Source organism: Gopherus evgoodei, chromosome 3 (genome assembly GCF_007399415.2).
Source record: "Gopherus evgoodei ecotype Sinaloan lineage chromosome 3, rGopEvg1_v1.p, whole genome shotgun sequence".
Taxonomy (NCBI): Eukaryota; Metazoa; Chordata; order Testudines; family Testudinidae; genus Gopherus; species Gopherus evgoodei.
Window position 1 is genome coordinate 220,820,367 of NC_044324.1, and position 21,114 is coordinate 220,841,480.

At 46.8% G+C, this 21,114-nt stretch overlaps 1 protein-coding gene across 1 annotated transcript; it reads right to left on the reverse strand.

The window, feature by feature from the left end:
• Positions 1-2,811: 2,811 nt before the first annotated feature.
• MALL (mal, T cell differentiation protein like) lies at positions 2,812-20,670 on the reverse strand. The gene is made up of 4 exons (XM_030558129.1): positions 20,412-20,670; positions 5,350-5,517; positions 4,105-4,242; positions 2,812-3,294 (listed from the first exon to the last, which is right to left on the reverse strand). Exons 1-4 carry the CDS (start codon positions 20,517-20,519, stop codon positions 3,232-3,234), a joined length of 477 nt encoding a protein of 158 aa, XP_030413989.1. The 5' UTR covers positions 20,520-20,670; the 3' UTR covers positions 2,812-3,231.
• Between the last annotated feature and the right edge of the window lie 444 nt (positions 20,671-21,114).

Below are 21,114 nucleotides of genomic sequence, written 5' to 3' on the forward strand. Positions count from 1 at the left end.
GGCAGGTTGGGGATGGGGGAATCACAGTTACCCACAAGGCCTTAGGGCAGAGTGGGAGGATCACAGCTAGGGTGTCCAGATAGCAAGTGTAAAAAATCGGGTTGGGGTGGGGGGTAATAGGAGCCTATATAAGAAAAAAAACGCAAAATCGGGGCTGTCCCTATAAAATCAGGACATCTGGTCACCCTAATCACAGCTACCTGTAAGGCTATGGGATGGCGCTAGGGGATCACAGCTACCCATAAGCCCTTGAGATAGAAGAGGGATTATAGCTATCCACAATGCCCTGGGGTGGGGAATGGGGCTTCACAGCTACCCTCAAGCCCTTGGGGTGGGGGTGAGATTTGCCGTTGTAGCTTTGCAGAGGGGCAGTGACAGCCACTGGGTTTAATGTCTCTCCATTCTCAGCTGGCATGACCCAGGCTTGCTCCATTGACATCCGTGTACACTCGCTGAGGCTGTGGCTCTGATCCGCAGCTGAGGAGGCAGTTGGGGGGTCGTGGGGTCACTCTGATGTGCACGCTCCCCATTCCTGCCCCTCTTTTGTCTGCTAGGGACGCGTGACATCAGGCCTTGCTAGGGTGCGGTGGCTGATTCCCTGTCTCTGCTCCCCAGCACACGGGCAGCCCCCGACTCCATCTACCATCCACCACACCCGCACAGCAGGGCAGCTCCTCTTCACCCTTTGGCTGCCACACGACAAAGGGAAACAGCAAAGGGCACGGGGCAGGACCCCCTTGAATGTGTACTGTGCCCTCCTGTTGCAGAGGTGCATTTGGGTACGATAGATCTGTATTTATGGCCCTGAGCCAGGGCCCAGTAATGTCGGTGGGCGTCTCTGTGTTGAGCCCTTAGCGACAGCTCAGGCAAAGCCCCGCCTTGCCTTCAGTGGCAGTTTTGCCTGAATAACGCATGCAGGATTTGGCTTCGGCTTCTCATCTCCTTCAAATAGCAGCACTCAAAATCTGAGCACCTGGAGTGAGCTGAAGCTTCTTGGGAAAGTTACGGAGCTTTACTGGCTCATATTATTATGGGGCAGACCAAATACCGCCCATGTCAGGGGAGATTTCCTAAGAGGAGAGAGCCTGATATAAAGCAATGGCAGAGAAAGGTGTGGCTAGAACCGGGGGTCAAGAAGGCTGTTTGGTAAATTGGAGAGGGGGTCAGAGAAGAGCCACAAGAATGATAAAGGATTGGAAAACCTGCCTGATAGTGAGAACCACGAGGAGCTGTCTATTTAGCTGAACAAAGAGAAAGATGAGGGGAGACTTGGTCCCAGTCTGTACGTATGAGGAACAAATATTTGATGATGGGCTCCTCAAACTAGCAAATAAAAGTGCTAACGAGATACTATGTCCGGAAGCTTGACACTAGAGAAATTCAGATTGGAAAAAAGACGTATATTTGCAGGAATGAGTAATTAACCAGTGGAACGACTTACCCAGGGTCGTGGTGGATTCTCCATCACGGACAATTTTTCAATCCACAGTGGCTGTTTTTCTAAACGATTGACTCTGGGAGTTATTTGGAGGCTGTTTCATGCCTGTGTTATTGCAGAGGGTCAGACTAGACAATGACAGAGGTCGCTTCTGGCCCTGGAATCTATGTACCTAAGAACCCATGTTCCCTGCCATCTCTCTCTCAGCAGGGACTGTTCCTGGGGTCTATTGTGCTCCCTAGGCACACCCCAGGGATTCCAGGAAATGCTGTGATGCCTGACTGCTGTGCAGAGGCACAAGGGGGACTGCTCATGTCTTCTCCATGGAGCAGCTGGCCCACTGTGACTAATGGTATGTCTACACTGCAATTAAAAACCCACGTCTGGCTCATGCCAACTGGCTCTGGCTCATGGGGCTCAGGCTGCTGGGCTGTTTCGTTGCAGTGTAGACTTTCAGGCCTGGGCTGCAGCTCGAGCTTCTGGGTACCTCTCATCTCGCAGGGTCCCAGAGCCTGGGCACCATCCCGAGCCCAGATGTCTACACTGCAACGAAACAGCCCCTTAGCCCAAGCCACGGACAAGCTGCAGGTGGTCTAATTGCAGTGTAGACATACCCTAGGTGTCTTAGTGAGGAGTTAGAGCTAACTGCATTGTGGGATTTACTGCTGTTCCCATGCAACTTGCAGAACAATAATCTCCCACCAGCAAGTAAAGTGCGTAGCCATTCATGTAGATTTCCTCCCACAATAGTGACACACACACACATCTATAGGCAGCACAAATGCTTGCTTCTGAGATTGCTTATTAATAATACCAGTCATTAATACTCGCACACCATTCCAGTGCCTTTCGTCTGAGGATCTCAAAGCACCTAGGAACAATAATTAATGTAGTCTCACAATCCCCTGAAAAGTAGGGAATTGCCACCTGACTAATTTGCTTCCATTTACAGTTATTTCCTTTGGGCACTGTGGTTTCCTGTTAGGACAAATTGCTGAGAAGGTAACACTGGCTGACACCTCTGTATGGAAAATTGGATCTTCATAAAACAAGACTCTCACGTTGCTCTCTGACCGTGCAGTGAAGTCCTGGCCCCATTGACATCACTGGGAGTTCGGCCATTGACGTCAGGACTTCAGTGCATAGGTGTAAACGGGACTGAAGTGGTGTACAGCCCTGGTGCCGGTGCTCTGCACAAGGATGGATTTCAGCACACGGAGCAGGTGCTGGAAATGGGGCCGGCTAGTCATGGAGGCGAGGGGCGTTTCACTACACAAGAGGCAGGAGATTTGTGAACTAGCTCAGAGGAGCCATAGTTCTAATCAGACCGGAACGACAGAGAAACCTAACAAAACAATACACAACAAAGCAGCTGTCATAAGAAAACAAAGAGACCTTTATATTTTCCAATAATTTAGTTCATGCAACCCCTACCACAAGCATATGTGACCATACAGCCAGGGAGCCTTTGGACATGACCAAAAGCTGAGACATTATGATACGTGGGGAATAGAAGATGTCAATATGCTGTGGAGGACTGCTTGAATAAGCTTTCCCCCAAACGATACTGCTTTCAGACAGAAAATATACAATACTGTATAAAAATTAAGATTTATAGATTTATAAAACAAATATCTTTGAAAATTAAAATGAAGCAGCGCCAGGCTCCAAATGACCTACATTTACACTGAATTATGTTCTTAATCCTATTAAACCATTGTTTTAGGTACACAAAGTCCGGATGTCACTGCTGCATGTCTCAGTCATCCCATTTCTCTCTTTGACAGCAGCCTTCAGTGGTAGTAGATGCTGAAAGCATGTAAAATATACAGCAGAGCCGTGATAAAAGCAAAGAACTGAAAGGAAAAATGGAAAGAACATTACTTGGCAATGAAATTACTCTACCGATTTCAGCCTTATGTTAATCTATGTCCTTAGTGACCCCTCCAATGTCCTTTCTTCAGTGGATTTTATGTCCTTAAAGTGATCCTGACAATCTATTAATGAATAAAATCTCAAACTCAAACCGTGGGAAAGCTCCAAAGCAGAGTTGACTGGAAATCAGAATTTTCTATCTTTCCCGTCCCCAGTTGTTAGGAAAAGGCAAAATATCAAAATTTTTCATGGACCAAAACCTTACAAAAAAATTTCAATTCAGAAATGTTTTTGTTTTGTATCCACCTGAGCCACCACAGTGCCTCATGGGAGTTGTAGTTCGGGTGCTTTGTGCCCTGACTTTCCTATGGCTGGATGACATTTCCCATGATAAACTGCGGCCATAGGATCCTATGATACACCGCTGCTGTTCAGTCAAAGGGGAGACTGTGTTGCATCATGGGAGATGTAGTCTGGCCAGGGAGCCCAGCGGGGAGAATAAGGGCATGAGGCTCCCAACTACAGTTCCCATCAAGCACCATGGCAGCTCAGGCAGACTCAGATTAAATGTCACTCTGACATGAAACTAAGTAGTTCAGTTCAGTTTGACAAGCCAAACTGTTTCGATTTGGGATGACCTACCTGACCTGAAATATTTGGCTTTGATTTTTCCAACAAAAGAAACCTGAAAAATTTTCAGCAATGTTGAAAATTTCCCATGGAAATTACACAGGAAATAGAGGTGCCTACAAGAAACTGTGGCTAATCAATTCTCTAAGCGTTCAACTTACCGAGGCAGCGACATTGATTTGATAGTAAAGAGGAACATATTGTGCAAGCACTTCCGTCTCCGAGCGGATTGTTGCATTAGCTTGTAAGACTGCCGCGCTCATATAGAAAATTGCAGTGGCTCCATGATACAGACTATCCTGCAAAACAAGAGACAGAAGAGGAAGGTTTGTGATGCTGAAATACACATTCACAGTGCAGGTACCTCCTCCTCACTTACATGACAGCTGTACTTTCCAGTTCCACAGCATAGCTATGGCCCTTCAGCTGTCCGATGTCTGCTTTTCGGTTCTACAAAAGTGGGAAGGATGATGCCTGCATGACTCAAAAACATCTGGAACAATTTTTCTCATATGTTCCATAGCAACTAAAGCTTCTTTGGGCTGGGACCAGGCATGTGACAGTCAAGCCCAAGAGGAAACATTTTGCATGTCACAAGCAATTTAAAAGAGTTGGTTTAGAATGAAAGTGTCTTCCCAGGCCTGCAGTCAGTGATGCTACACTATTAATAGAAGCAAAAAAGTACATTAATGGCTCGTTAAGTTTCCACAGTTAATAATCACAAAAAGATATGAAAAGCCCAAGTTAAGGTTCAACAGCATCATTAACTCACCTGTATGTTTTATTGTATATGTTTACTAGACATCTGCTTATATGTCCTACATCATCTCAACACACTCTCAGACAGTGACATTACCCTCATAGCATCCCTGTAAGGCAGGGAAGTATTGTTAAGCCAGTGGACAGATGGGGAGCAGAGAGGTTTTCTTCAGACTTGAAAAAAACCACCACCCCGTTTCAGCCCAAATGATAAGCTATGAGCATGTGAAAGTAGATTATAATGAAAACTCTTTTGTAGCCTTAAGTATAGCATCTCACATCCTGTTATTAACCAACTGGCTTTGTAGGTATGAAGGAAGTACCAAGAGGTTTAAACCAAACACCAGAGGGTTCAGGTGTCCCTGCATCTACCCTATTTTCTATATTCTAGTTGAACTGCATCAGTTCCACATGCAACGTTAAAAGAAATGTCAGAAGAACCAGTAAGAACATTGCAGAATGACCTGGGATGATTCCATCTGCCAGACCCTTTGTATGAAAAGATTAGAAAATGCAGAACACATGGAAAGTCAATTCTGAAGTCAACTTTCTGCTTGAGAGGTGAGACCTGAAGCTGAAAGGCAGTCACAGGAATGAGAAGAGCCACCACCGGCAGCAACACCCAGAATAAGTGAGTGTGTTCTTACCACTACTTTCCACGAGTCACTGTTTCTGTGAAATCCAAACAGGTAACACAACAGGAACATCAGGGAGAAGAAAAATGAACTCACTGAGACGTACATAACCCATCCCTGCAGCACAGGGAAATACACTGTGGTGGCAGCTACGAGGATCCAGACCCAGCATCCAAAAATCTGCCAAAAACAAACGAGAAACCCAATAAACTCCATTGAGAGAGCCAGTTTTGCTCTTGTTCATACATTGCATTTCTCATCGTCCCTAACTTGGTTGTCTCAATAATAAGAGACAGTACACCAGGCCCAACAACTCTGTACTCATTATCGTTAGTATGACAGCGGTGACAAGAGCCTCACTGGTGCCTAGGCCCATGTGCTGGGTACTGTAGAGACAGCTGGTAAATTATAGTCCCTGCTCCAAAAAGCGTATGGCCTGTGAGTACTCCTTGGGAGAGGAGTATTGGAATGGCCCCACGCAGAGGAGCCAGGATAAAGCCACACCCCGTGAGTATGGACTACATTCTTTGTTCCTGATTGCATCAAGCCCAGTAAGAGTTGACCCAACTCTTCAACCAAAATGCAAACTGAAATTTTTTTTTTCACACAACACAGAGTCAACCTGTGGAACTCCTTGCCAGAGGATGTTGTGAAGGCCAAGACCATAACAGGGTTCAAAAAAGAACTAGATAAGTTCATGGAGGATCGGTCCATCAATGGCTATTAGCCAGGATGGGTAGGGATGTTTGCCAGAAGCTGGGAATGGGTGACAAGGGATGGATCACTTGATGATTACCTGTTCTGTTCATTCCCTCTGGGATACCTGGCATTGGCCAGTATTGGAAGACAGGATACTGGGCTAGATGGACCTTTGCTCTGACCCAGTATGGCGGTTCTTATGTTCTTATGGGATGTCTTCCTAAAAGATACATTCTAATTCAGCTACAAGTTATTGGACTCAATAGTGTTCACTTATATAGCAGAGCAGAATAATTCTCTCCACTGCAGGAACCACTGGTGAGATTCTCTGACATACAATATGCAGGGATCAGAGTAGATGGTCACATTGGTCTCTTCTGGTCTTAAAAAGCTATGACTCTATGAAAAAGCAGACATGATCCTTTCTCAACATCCAAATCTTGTTTGGTTAACTTTAAAATTATGACTTGCCATTTTCATGTCTCTTTTCGCTTCTAGCCAGGATCAAATGTGGATGGGCTGAACTACCAAGGAAAAGGCACAAGAACATTCTGACCAGAAGCATCAGCAATTTCACAAGCGATCAGATCTCCACAAAGTTTCCAGCATAATTTGGCAGAGTCAAGAGGTTTGGATAAGCTCTAGTGTCTTTTGGATCTTTACCCCAGCTGGGTCCTCTGCAATTCATCATTGGTGTATGTTACTCTGTGATCCCAATTCAGCTTGTCAGATTTCTGAATTATCCTTGTCAAACTCACAATACGAATGCAAGGAATTTCTCAAGTGAAAAACGGTGGGAGATCTATAATGTCTGCTGAGCAAGAAGAGGAATTGGAATAGAGTCATAAAATACCAGGCACTGGCATATATTGCAGAGCAAAAATTTGGAAAGGTTCCTTCCTATGCTACTTTTCCTGGCTGATATCATGCAGCCAGCATATCCCAGTAAAAGACTGTGGAGAGGAATTTTATTAAGGGGGAAGGGAGCAAATGCCATGTAGAAACGCGGATGAAATTCATACCAAAGTACAAATGGTATTTCCACTCTCCCATTATACGAAGTAGGATCCTGAAATTTGCAGACCTCTCTCAGATTCAGTGAAGGGGCATTAGAAGAAGGGAGATAAAGACAAGGTACTGCAGGCCTCCAATCACATCTAAGACTGGATTTTGCTCCCGTTGAAGTCGGTATTAGTTTTGTCAGTGGTTTCGAAGGTTGCTGCAGGGAGCGACGTATGTTGGAAGAGCAGGTCATTTTTTTTTAGGTGGCTCAATGTGGATTTAGAAGCCTGTTGTTAGATATTCATATTTTAAAAACTTGACCAGCAAGCCTTGTTTCTTGAAAGCTAGATCTGGTTGGCCTCTGCCTCTAAAGTTCAGAGTTCACTAGTCACAACCTCACAATATTTAATGCCTGACTGGAAAGTGCTTATCTACTCCATTATTGCAATTTATTATTTAAGGAGGGAGGGTGGAGCGATGATTCAAGCAGATTTCTGCAAATGGTGAAGGTGGTCAGATGGCTTAAGGAAAATATTTCCTTTTTCAGGGCATAACTGGTGCTGCCTATAGAGTTTCCGGTAGTGGAGCAATGAGAAAAGCCCCTGAGGAAAGAAAATGGGCATGGGGGGGAGGTGTTAAACTCAGTGCAAATTGGAAATTCTGGTTTTTAAATATATTTTGATGTTACTTTAAAAAAAAAAAAAAGAGGGCGGGAGGGATACCTCAATGGTTTGAGCATTGGCCTGCTAAACCCAGGGTTGAGAGTTCAATCCTTGAAGGGGCCATTTAGGGAACTGGGGTAAAAATCTGTCTGGGGATTGGTCCTGCTTTGAGCAGGGGGTTGGACTAGATGACTTTCTGAGGTCCCTTCCAACCCTAATCTTCTATGATTCTATTTATATTTTGGTAGTGGTTAAAAGCCCTAGTCATGGACCAGACCCCCAATGTGCTAGGCGCTGGACAAACACAAAACAAGGAGAAGGTCTGTGCTCGATGGAGCTCACAGAGATGAGGACTGTGGTCCAAGAAGCTGTACAGCATAGCAAAGACTAGAATATGGTTTGGAGATGTGGCAATGACATTTGAACATGAGGGGAATTCAGTGTACTTCCCAGTTATGTGGCCTATTACGCTAAACCAGGCCATTTTCAAGCGAAATCGTTTTCACTGTGAAAGAAGGCTCTGCAAACCGAAGTCTTGTGAAATTTCTTGTAAATGCCAATTTGGAGTTGGGGAGGAAATGGGGTCTATGAAAATGAGCAAAAACTTTCTGCATTTTCACACAGGTCTGTTCCATACAGTCACAAGTTTGTCCCTTCATAGCCCTTATCCTCACCCGACTGTGCAATGGAGCTCCATAGCATGCCGGGCAATCCTATCTCCCCTAACAATCACTAGCCTACCACCAGTTTTGGCTGTGCGGCCCTGAGGGCCAGCACTGCTGAGAGCACGTCATTCTTTTGCCAAGCGGTGGTGGATTATGGCTTTGCTCTTTATGAAGGATGGCTGGGATGATGGAGCCTGACTCAGCACTCCCTTCCCCACAGTGGCTGAATGGAGCCACGAGAATAGTCAACAAAAGACAACGTCATGTAGGAAACATTATTCACACCCACAGGGCTCCAGTCCCCCTCCTCAGTTGTCATTTCTTCTCCTGCAGAGCATAAACTGTGGGAATAAGAAGCCAGCGGCGGCTACGCCTCCCCAAACAGCTGACTCACTGCCTTTGGAGCGTATTGTCGATAATAGGGTGGGTGCCCCAGCTGTGGCCCTGCCTGCCCACCCTGCTCTTCCTCTTCCTGTCCCTGTTCTGCCTGCATAAGAGTCTTGCAGGAGGGGGTGAAGAGGCGCACGAGCGAGGGGTGAGCAGCCAACCAGCTCAGCTGCCCAGCTGGTGGGTGGGGAGGGTTTGGGGGAGGGGCCCAAGAGGTGTGAATGTCGGGTGGGGAAGGAGATGAGTGGGGCTGGAGCAGGGGCAGGCCTAGGTCTGGGCACATGCAACCTCCCCAAATGGAGGAGTCATGTGCCGCCCATGCTGCAGGGTATTCAACGTCCCTTTCAAAGCCATCCATGCTCCTGACTTCCATCCCTGTCACTACAACTGAAAGTCACAAATGTCAGGGCCCATCCTGTGCCCATGGAAGTTAATGGAAATCTCCCCCTGAGAGCTGGACTGGGTTCACGCGGGTTTGAGAAAGGTGCAGTGCTCATGCAGACGTGGTCTTTGATTCCTGTGGCCAGTGCCCATTGTGGAGGGAGAACGGGCTTCCAGCGTTCCCTCTGGGGAGGAGACAAATGCTGCTGTTGTGAAATAGCTCTAACATTGTTCTAATCCTAGCCAGCGAGGGCGTCACACTCTGCTATGCACAGGCAGCATAGGTGGGACCATTTATTTATTTATTTATTTATTAGCCATGACAGGCAATTTAGAGGGGATAATTGCACTTTTCAAGCAGTTGAAACCACTTGACCTTCATCTTTGTGCTGCACAATCCACCCTGAGGCACTGACTAACTGCTCAGAAATGCTGGCCCGTCATATCTTACTGCTTTCCTAACACACTCTCCCTCCTGTCCGCTCTCTTTCTTCCACACCCACTTTTCCTGCGCCCTCCCACTCGGATCTCCACCCCACCCACTGCTGCACCCAACTTAACAGAGTCAATCAGACACTTTTCATTTTTCAGTGGTGAGCAAATCAACCACTTAACAATTTGTTTACTTGTATTCAACTTTCAGGAATGCCCAAGTGAATGGAGTAAGACTTTTTCTATAGACCTCTGATGATTATATTAATGAGTCTACGGGTTGATTTATGAACCCTAGATGCCAAGAGATCTTAAACCTTAATTATTCTGGAACTTTCAGATGGAAGAGGAGAGAAAAGGTCTGAAAGGCACACCAGCTTCCTTACTAAAGGTAAAGGTCTGGGATAAAACCTTAAGAACAGCATCAAACTGGGAGGTAGTTACCGTCCATACGTGTTGGCCTTCCCTTGTACAGGCTGCAGAACAGACATTCTGTTATGTTAAGAATAAAATTAAATGTAAGAAAAGAAATAATCTGCCATTGACCCAAGCTTATCAGGTGTCACCCATCTGCCACGTGGAGACCCTCGTAGGTCTAATATACTCCAAATCCTCCTGCAATGGCTGTTTCTTTTGGTCTCAGGCACATGCCTATCAGTTCTTGGATGGACTCTCTCCACCTAGATCAAGGCTATTATTTTTGTGTAGTTTCAAGTCCTGTGTTTGCTAAGACCTTTGAACCAGGTCATGTCAATCTGTGGACCTCTTCCCGGGAGTTGAGAACCTCTGCAGTGAAGCACATTCCCCTCCATTATTTCTCAAGCTCGTTGTTCTCTTGCTGTCCAGGGTCGCACATGGAAGGTTGGCATTTGCCAACTTTTGAGTGCTTGGCTTTGCGACCTTCACGTTCTTGTGACATAGCGTTTGGTGGTGTTGTCTGTAATATTTCATTACAGGGGCTGGAGAGGCATTGAGCTGTGTTATACTGCTGCTACAAAAGCCACGGAGAAAGCAAAATACATCCAAAGACTTGTTACCTGCATTGTTTCAGCATTAGTGACCCCCATTGTCTTTATTTCCATCAGGAAGCATCCTTTGACCTGCCCAAATCACCAGGAATAGAGTCTCTAACAAGCTCACAGTTACATATAACATTTAGGAGCCAGGCGAGTTACACCAGCATCAGAGAGGTGTGAGAGATCTAGATCTCCTTATCTGGTGCATAAGCAATGAGAGACTGATCCAAGGCCTGTTGTAGTCAATGGAAAGATTCCCATTGACTTCACTCCAGCTTTGGATTGGAGAGTCTTATAGCTTTGTGAAACTCACACTTCCACTTCATAAAGGCTCAAGGGAGCATTTCTTTGGTTTCAGTCCACAATGGTTCTACATCAAAGTGAAACCCAAGTCAAAATTCCAGTCACCAGGGTGGGATCACTTTGAAAGGAACCCCCTGAGCTGGCTTAGGTTCACTCAAAATGCTAACAAAACCCTGGCAAACCTTCCAGTGGACTTGGTGTGAATCTTCAATTTCTGATCAAACCGAAAAACAGGTGAGCATCAGCACAGGTCTATCGTACTGCATGCGCTTAAGAAGGGTGTGTCTGCCTGGGTGCTTCCCAAGTCGTTATTCTTTTGGGAAAACAGAAGAAAATGGCCAGGTGTGAAACAGATTGTGGGTCTTCCCATGTAGTACCACCAGGACTGGTTACCACACTGTGCACCCACTTCCTCTGTCCCGTGTTTGCCATAGCTCTCTGGTCACCTGCTGCTTCTACCCCACTTATCCCAGCCCGTGTTTAAAGACAAAGAAGAACAGACCTGATTTTTGGAAATGTTCTGCTACCAGTAAAAGACCAATGGAAATAAGGTGAACTATAGCCTGCAAAATCTGCAGAACCCATTGAAGCAGGAAGGCAATGATGAAGCAGGGCATGTGTCAGATGTGTCTCTGAAGTCAATCAACAAGGAGGAAATAGGTCACAAGTGAGAGAAGAACACATGGAAGGTCACAGATGAGGTTTTTGGACAAGAAAGTGTAGTTAGTATTTGATGTGATTCAACAGGCCTTGTGTTGCAGAAGGCAGCAGAGGGAACAGCACAATGTAATGGGGTTCAGAGGGAGCTCCCTGGACAATTCATTTGAAGCAATGCCAAGGAGCCCTGTATCCAACTCCTCTATATTAAGTGGATCAGGCATTATTAGGTTAGACAACAAAGCAACCAGAATTTCTAAGGCCAAACACCTGGAAGGGGGAGCCTATCAGAGATACCAGCAGAACCACCTAGATAGCCAGGAACCTTGATGGCAGATGGAAAATGTCAGTCATAGGACAAGCCACAGAACTTATATGCAACATAATTGTAGCCGTGTCCCAGTCTCAGGATATTAGAGAGACAAGGTGGGAGAGGTAACATCTTTTAGTGCTTCATCTTGTATTTAGCTGTGATGCTGGGAGTATCTTTCCCAACCTGAAGAAGAGCTCTGTGGGGCTTGAAAGCGTGTCTCTCTCTCACCAACAGAAGTTGGTCCACTAAAAGATGTTACCTCACCCACCTTGTCTCTAGAAGCCACAGAAGTGACAATTTCTTGAGTAGCCTTTTCATTGGAACTGATTCCTCCAAATCTTCAGGCCTAGCACTTCCCATGGAAATAGTCATGGATCTGTACTGTACCCTGCAGATGTCCTGTTTCTAGTGTTTCTATTTCCCCTCTCACAACCACACAGAGCTTAGGTAAGAAGGTTCATGCTGAGAAAATAGGGCAATCAGCTAGTTATCGGAGGTGCCTGGACAAGAATGCAAGAAGCCTGAGAAACAAGTGAAATGAACAGAAAGGCTGAAATGAACAATGAACAGTTGCCACTGTCAGAAGACAGGATACTGGGCTAGACGGACCTTTGGTCTGACCCAATATGGCTGTTCTTATATTCTGAAAAAGAACAACGCATCTGATTTGGATTTCTGCATCATTGTAACTCCCATTGACTTCAATAGCTACTCCTGATTTACACAAGGCAGTAACATCAGGATCAGGCCTAAATTATTCACCCAGGAGGTGATACCTGGCCCTGCTGAAATCCAGGGGGGGCAAGGAGGGGTTGCCATTGATTTCAATAGAGCCAGGAGTCCACCCTTTGTCTTGTAGTACAAGCATTTCACAGGTAATGCTCCAGGCAGTGTTGGCAGGATAACGGTGTAAACCAGAACATTGCCATCTCTCTCGCTCTTCGGATGTTTGCTTCTAGCAAAACCACTCAGATCAATGACGTAAACGCAATACATACTTCTCAAAGGTGTTTCCAGACTCCTCCCGAGCTATAAAAACACTGCCAAGAAAAATCTGACATTGAACTTTTCACCACCACCCCTCCACCACTGTCACGTTAGTTTGTTTACTCAGGGTTCCTTCCATTTCTAGCAACAAAGCCAGAAGCAGCTAAAGAGAGGCACTGACTCGCCCTCATGAGCAATCAGACAGGTTTTTCAGGACGAGAAAGAAATCCATTTCACCTTTAAAAAATATATTCAGAAATCCAGTAGCTCACTGAAACTATAGATCTAGTGCATCAAAAGCCTTATGTTGATCTCAGAGGAACCCATGAGACTTTCTTTAGGACCAGGGTGATGTGGGAATAGAAATGTTGCAGGTGTCGTGTTTCTGGGATCTGACTTTGATTTCCTTCCTTTCCAGTACTGTCCCAACATACTGCGTCTGCATATTGGATATTGGGAGGGCAACGTTTCAGCCATTCTGATGGTGGTTTGGAGAGGATTTGCAGCTGCAGAGTTATAGGGAAACTGTCAGCACTGCTGACAGACCAATACAGATAATCTTTAGAAAAACTTCCCACAGATTGTACTGTAAAGCCAGTGGAGATAGGATCTTTCGGACTCTCCGTTCACAACTGTGAGCCTAGACCCAGAGTTTAAAATAGCCAATCTTCTCCTAACAAAAGAGATTTTCTGTTTTTTCCAGGGGTTGTGGGCTGTCTATATCCCTGGCAGAGCCCTAGAAATTCCCCCATTTATTCACCCCACAGTCACAGAGTCTCATATCCCAGCCTTATTTTCAGAAGCGTGAACACCTACGGCTCCCACGGTTCCCCCGCTGGAATGCTGCGTGTACAAAAAGGTGTCGTGTGAGATGAAACACACACACACAGATACTACATGGTCTCAGCCTCTCTTCTTTTCAGTATTCCCCTACACACTTTATCCAACCTCCCGCTTTCTCTCAGCAACTCCAGCCGCTAGCAGAGTCCTTCCGCCTTCTTCCCCAGGACAGAAGCATGCTGGCGCTGCACACCTCTGCAGCATTCCTCATTTTCATGCAGAAAGAACCCCTCCCCCCAGCTCTCACACACCCTGTCTCTGCCTCAGCAACTCATCTGTTTGCTGTATCCCTAGTAGCTGTCTACGAGGGTGAGTGTGCCCTGGCTCATACCTTCTATCTCTAAGCAAAGGTGGCTTTCTAATGGGTAGAAGCACAGGGCTGGGAATCAAATGTGGGTTCAGTTCTCAGCCCTGCCACGGACATAGCCTATCTGTGTGACCTTGGGCATATCACTTAATCTCTCTGTGCCTCAGTTCCCCATCTGTATAGTAGGGTTAACTGCACTTCTCTGCCTCCCTGGCATCTTACAAATCTTCCCTCAGTAAACGCTTCTGATGCGCCATGGCTCGAAGATGCTCTAGAAGTCCAGGGTAAGATTATCATCAGTGCCAGGTCTTCATAAGGCACATGTTTCTCAACCCACATCCAGCACCTTCAAAAATGAGTCAGTTTTTTTGAGCCACTGCTTTCCTGTTGTATCATTACCCTCCAGCGAGGGAAGGCGTTTCCAGGAGGTGTGCATAAGGAAGGAATGTGCGTATCCCTGACTTGAAGGAGGCTTGCAGGCAGGCAGTCCAGGATTTCATACCAATAAATCCTACAGTCAGTGTGTTTGCTACAATTAGAAGATTTGTGACTATAGGAGCCTGTTCCAAACTGTAGTGCTAAAGGTGTGCCCTACCCTCAGGGAAGGGAAAGCTCCACAGAGAGGGTGTCCGAACAACATGCCCGTCACAGAGAAGAGAGTCTGGCTGATGTACAGGGTTTCACACGGTGGGTCGTGACCCCCTAGCACAGGTCAAGAGATGTCATGCAAAAATTATAAAATCCGTCAGTATCATTGCCTAATTTACATAATGACAATCAATGGATACACAACAGAAAGCCTAGAAGGATGTGTCCCTTAAAACCACCCTCTTGCCGTACCTGTGAATCCTGGCCCGGGGCTCAGGGCAGAGTGCAGGCTGTGTGGGATAGCCCTTTAAGGCTACCATAGAGTTGTAACCCATAGGACTCCCTGGCTAGCCCCAAAAGGGAACCAACCCTGCCCTCCAAGCTCCAGCTGGTGGCAGGTCAGAATCAAGGCCCTGGAGTCTATTCTCAGGTCTGCCCTGGGATAACACACCTGTACCTCAGCGACAGCAGTGCCGCTCTAAAATGGATCTAACCACAACTTTACCTCTGGGCTCAATTATGTGTGCATAAGGTGCTTGGGGATCGTCAGATGAAAGGTCCCAGAGGCATGCAACAGGGTGGTACCAGTCTTTTGCAATCAGCTGGCAGGAACCGGAGAAAGAGGGAAAGAGCAGTTCTTCCCTCACACTGATCCCCTTCTGTAGTGTTTGCACTGCATTGACAGCAGCCTTGCCGCTGTGATCACTGGGAGTGCTCGAGTACCACGGTATTCGGTAGTGCTGGACACTGCACCAAGCCCCCTAACGGCAAGCACCACCCCAGCTCCAGCTGTGAGCGCCATGTGGGCACCTCAAACCCAGGTTCGCCCAGCCCGGACACTCACATGCAGGGTGACACGTAGTAAAAGGCCCTTGCTCTCAGTCCAGCAGAGTCACGCCACAAGACACGGGCAGGGTAGCTCTGGCAAAGCAGCTGTGATGAACTGTGGATACCCAAAGGGCATCAGACATTAACCAGCCTGGTCATGACCACATGGTCACAGTCACCCAATCTGCTCTGGCCCGGCCTGCTCCTCACAGGTCCTTGCTCCTCGTGTTAGCCCAATGGGTGTTTGGGGATCTTAGACCCACATCCGTATGAATCAGATTGCAGCACTCTCCCAACATATGCTAATCCCCCGAAAACTAAGTTAAACTGGGGTATTTCATTTGCGAGGCCTCTCTGGAAAGTCTTCACTTTCTTCAGGTCAGGATTAGGCCCAGATCATCTGCCACCCAGGGGCACAATGACCCAGCCTACCTGCTCCTTCTGTCTATGGCAACGTGACATAAAAAGACAGCCTATCTCCACCACGTATCCTGGCTTTGAAGGGTAATGTCCATTTTCTATAGATGGTTCAGTCTGAATGGGATGGAGTAGGGAGACTAAATGAAACAATCAATAATCACCTAAAGCAGCGTTCTGTTGCTTAAAATGGGTATCTTGCTGCCTAAAATATAGGCAGAGCTGGTCTTGTCTATAGTTACAGTGTCCCGACACTTTCCATTTCCCTGTGTTCCTGAGGACAATGAGGATAAAACAAAATATTGACTAGCTGCTCATGAGTGCCGCCCAGCCTGTGCACTGCATGAGGCAGGGTCCTCCGGGGAAACACCAGCATGTGATCATGTAATTACAGACTGGATCATCATGGATACACACATAGGGGCCAAACTGCACAGACAACCTTAATTCTGGCATTTCCTGACTTCTGAGTCCTTGGGTTGCAGCCTTCATGTTCTTTTGATGTCGTTTTTTTGTGAGCATGTCATTATGTATTTAGGACCTGAGCCAACTCCCATTGGTGGCCCCGGAAAGACTCCAATAGGAGTTGGATCAGGCCCCTAAGGCAGGGGTTCTCAAACCGGGGGTCGGGACCCCTCAGGGGGTTGTGACGTTATTACATGGGGGGGTCGCAAGCTGTCAGCCTCCACCCCAAATCCCACTTTGCCTCCAGCACTTATAGTGGTGTTAAATCTATACAAAAGATTTTTTTAAATGTATAAATGGGTCGCACTCAGAGGCTTGCTGTGTGAAAGGGTCACCAGGACAAAAGTTTAAGACCCACTGCTATAGGGTGCATCCACACCGGGTAGACAGACTCACACTAGCGCCGCTTGATCAAGCATGCTAAAAACAGCAGCGTGGCTGCTGCAGCGCTGGTGGGCGGCTGAGCCGAGCTGCCCGACTCCCCCCGTGCCCAACCCACTGACTCTGAGTGTGGGTGGCTAGCCCAAGCCACCACCCAGGCCAAAATGTACACACAGCTATTTTTAGCACGCTAGATCAAGCGGCACTAGTGCACGTCTGTTGACGCAGGCTGAGAGGCTGGCGTCCAGCTGTAGTGTAGACAGACCCGTAGGTACCTAACTCTAGGCACTCTAGCTTGAAAACTGGACTAGGCTAGTAATATCCCGTTAGCGAGAGATCCCTGCAGTTTCGAGGCACAATAAGCTGTCTGAAGGCAGAGCAGTGCCCAGACTGCTCTGTCTGCCAGCACTTCCCACTTTGAATCAACCGTTTTACCCTCGCCGATTTCTGTGATTTGCTTTCTCGGTGGCTTTTTGTAGCAGCAACTCAATAACTCCCTGGCCCTGTAGTGTAACATTACAGACACAACCGCCCAATGCAATGTCACAAGAATGTGAAGGTCGGAAAGCCAAGCGTTCCGTGTGCGAGCCTGGCCAGCAAGAGAACAATGAGCTTGAGGACTAATGGAGGGCGGGCGGATGCTTCACTGCAGGGGTTCTCAACCTTTTAGGGTGCAGCAACTATTTGTAAATGCTACTGGCCTGCCGTCACCCAGTAAGTAGGTCGGGGGGGGTGACGGTTGGGTCCCGCCCCTGGGGGTAAAGGTCCAGAGGGGTTGGGTCCTCTCCTCAGGGGGGTGGGTCCTCCCCCCAGGGGGGAGACAGGAGGGAGAGGTTGCAGAGTTCATCCCACAATCCCTGCAGCAGTGGTTCCTGTGGTTCTGGTCCTGAAGGGGTGGCTGAGCTCAGCTCCCCAGTCCAGGTGTTGCAATCTCCAGGGTCTCAGCATTGTGTGGGCTTGACCCCATGCCCTGAATTTGGGTGAGAGACATTGCATCCTGGTGCATGGGGTCACAGCCCCCCTCACTCAGATTTGGCCTGGCCAGCCCCCATATCATGATGACCTCCGAGCTTGTAGTGATTGGAACGGGGGGCCGAGCCCACCCTGCTTAGGGTGACCAGGCAGCAAATGTGAAAAATCGGGACAAGGGTGTGGGGGGTAATAGGAGCCTAAATAAGAAAAAGACCCAAAAATTGGGACTGTCCCTATAAAATCAGGACATCTGGTCACCCTAAGCCTGCCCCTCGGGCCCAGAGCTGCAGGAGCCCCCACGTGACTCTTAGAAGCATTCTGGCAACCCAATTTTGGGTTGGGACCCACAGTTGAGAAACCCTTCAGCCCCTGCCCCCATCTCTGCATCAATCCCTCTAGGCTCCTAGCCCCTCTGCCCCTCCAAAATCCTGTCTTCGTCATCCTCTTCTGCTCCTGCTCCTCTCCCTTGAGCTTCTACCCCTGTTCCAACTCTGCTTCTATCCCCAATGCCCCCAGCCTGTCTCTCTCTCTCTCTCTCTCCCCAGCCCCCGCTCTGCTCATATCCGCTCTCACCACGCCTGCTTCTATCACTGCTTTCCTAGCTTCCATCCCAGCAAGACATCGTCTCCTCCTCTTCCACGGGGCCTGGTGTCCAGAGGAGGCACTGAGAGCACAGCAAGGCTGTCTCCCTGCTCTCAGGGCTAGCCACCTCCAGCAGCCAGGAGGAGCATCTGTGGGGAAAGTCCTGCTCAGCTCCTCCATTCCTATGATGGTACATGCTCAGTCATCACACATAGGAGCTGGGAGGGGATGGAGCATGCTCAGGTTTGCCAACCCTCCGGGATTGCCCTGGAGCCTCCAGGAATTAATATTTCATTAATGATGATGTCATGTGATGACACCTCCAGGAATATGTCCAACCAAAACTGGCAACTCTATACTCAGTGTCAACAGGAGCTTTGGAGAATTTAGCTGTCCAACTCTAACAAGCCTCTTCTGAGCCTTTATGAACTGCAGTTCTCAGGGGCTCATAATCTGGGCCAGCTCTGGCAGATTTTCACAAGGATGGCAATAGGCACCTCCCAGACACCAGCGTGTTCCCCCTGCCACATTTCAAGTCCCTGCTTCAAAGCACGGAGCTGCTAGAGCTTCCCAAGGTACACCTTTTTTTTTAACACGGGCAAAACCACGTATTTTTCATTAGCCTCGTTCTCGGGAAGGGCAGAATTCTTTTTGCTAAAACTTTCCCATAAAAATCAGTCTGAGGCAGACCCAAGCATGGAAAAGCTCAGTCCAAATGGTTTGGAAGAGTTATAAACAACTGAACAGGCTCTTATAGTGGAAAACGTTAGGCAACCTTAACTATAAGCATTGATACCAGCTCCACCTACATTCCCGCATTTAATGCTTTATACATTGGAAATAATGATCCTTTATTAGGAAGTTTTGACGTGGCACAATGACCATGTTATAGCAGCTCAAAAGCAACCATTGTGATGTGTCCAATGTGTCCATCACAAGGCTTCTTTTATCGTACATAACGTGTAATATCCTCTAATATTATGCGTGTTATTTGGTATTATTCACACACCAGTTCAACCCCATTGGACCCAGTTCAGATCTCACACCATTATAAAATGGGAGAAACTCCACTGAAGTCACTGGGTGCAACATCAATTTTAAACTGTTATTAAAACACTTGATATTAAAACACTAATTCAATTATTAGCCAGTCTAAGTCACTAACCAATCAGGATGCTTTTACTATGCTATTAACCAATTGTAGTTGACAATATAACAATACTTGGTCAGTCATTTTGCTGTGAGAATCATATACATGCACACATACAATATTTTCCCTGTCATACTGTTTAAATATGAATATATAGCAGTATAGTAAATGAAAATGAATTCACACTGCTGTGGCTCTTTTGGGTTATGATGATCGCTAATTTAGACCTCAGTGGCTCAGGAGCTGAGTATCACTGATTTCCATGCTATTTTAAGTGTTGTGTTCATGGTACCACAGTCAGCATTCAGTTTCAGCACAAAGCCGATGATAAAGACAAGATGCTGAAGTTTCTAATGGAAGGGTCAGCTTATCTTTTCCTATGGCTGTCTGACTACGAACGTGCAATTAACAGATATGCCACATAATTGTTTGGGTGGGTGGTGCAGGCTCCATGTTATCCATGTAATGACTATAAACAGACCTTGTATTGTATATCAAAGTACATCAATTGCCATATGTCAAGAAAATCCCCCACTTCGTTACACCATAATCTGACTAGACATACTGGAATGCATGGCCTGGACTCTGGACTCTGGAATATTAAGAAAATCTGCCATCGCTTGCATATGACAGAAGCCAACTGCGTGACTACAACCTTTGATCCCCCAGAAAACGTCAATAAAGACAGAGAAATACAGCCTTGAAGAAGAAAATGATAGACACTTCTTAAACTTCCAAGATCTGACTTAATACAAAGATAAAACAACTTCTACACCATGCAAGAATGACAAACTGTTTTCAGTGCTTTCCATTATTTTGGTTGACTCAAGCCCTGAGACAGACCTTATGATTTTTAATGCAAGCAGCTGCAGAAGTAAGCTTTCCCTCCACATAGTTTTCTTCTTACCATGGTTGCTTTTTGTACTAGTTCTGGATTCCCCCCACCATCACCACCACCACACACACCAATTTGAAATAGCCTTTAGTTTTTGCCATAGCAATCAATCAATCAATCAATCAAAAACATTCAGTATACTTACTAACTCTGGTAGGATAAAAACATATGGCACTGTTCTAAATATTTTTGCTCCAGATGGTATGTCAGGTTCTGTGTGGGTAACAGGTGGAGGGAGACCTTTTGACGCCATCTCTTCTCTGCTTAGACAGGTAGAGAGTCAGCCCCGCTATCTGTGGTTATCTGTGAAACACCATCGGCATGCACAGCTTAAAGTACTATCCAAACTGACACGCCCATCTGGATGTAATCAGTAAAACCAGTTCCAGCCCGGCAGGTCATTCCACTCCTTGCAGCCAAAAGAATCATCAGCTACTCTATGGCTAATTAAACAAAGGACTCGAGTGAGGCAAGTTCATTCCTTGGAAAGTAAATAAAAGCATGAGTGACAAAGTGGGAATGATTTGTAATAATCTGATGATTCTGATATGTGCCTCAGTTTCCTCCTACAGCTTGCACAGCTACCTGGTAGGGAATGGGAGGATTAACTCTGCTGTCAGGGCAAAATACAAGCCATAATGGGTGTGTGTCACCTAGTTGTCTGGGCCATTAAAGATGCTGAAATCAACCCAGATCAACAGAGCATCCAGCAATGAGTGACAACCCAATGACTGAACAACCTACACTGAACAGCCGGAAAACCCAGCAGATGGGACATGTGCACCGAGCTGGAGAACCAATGGGGAAAACGCTAGGTGATGGGGACAAGGAGTGCCCTTTGGAGGGAC

Coding starts and splice junctions, on each gene's coding strand:
- MALL (XM_030558129.1), bottom strand. CDS start 20,519: ATGGCGTCAAAAGGTCTCCCTCCACCTGTTACCCACACAGAACCTGAC. Junction 5,518..20,411: donor TTTTTATCCTACCAGAGTTA/GTAAGTATACTG, acceptor TGTTTTTGGCAG/ATTTTTGGATGCTGGGTCTG. Junction 4,243..5,349: donor GTGACTCGTGGAAAGTAGTG/GTAAGAACACAC, acceptor CTTGTTTTGCAG/GATAGTCTGTATCATGGAGC.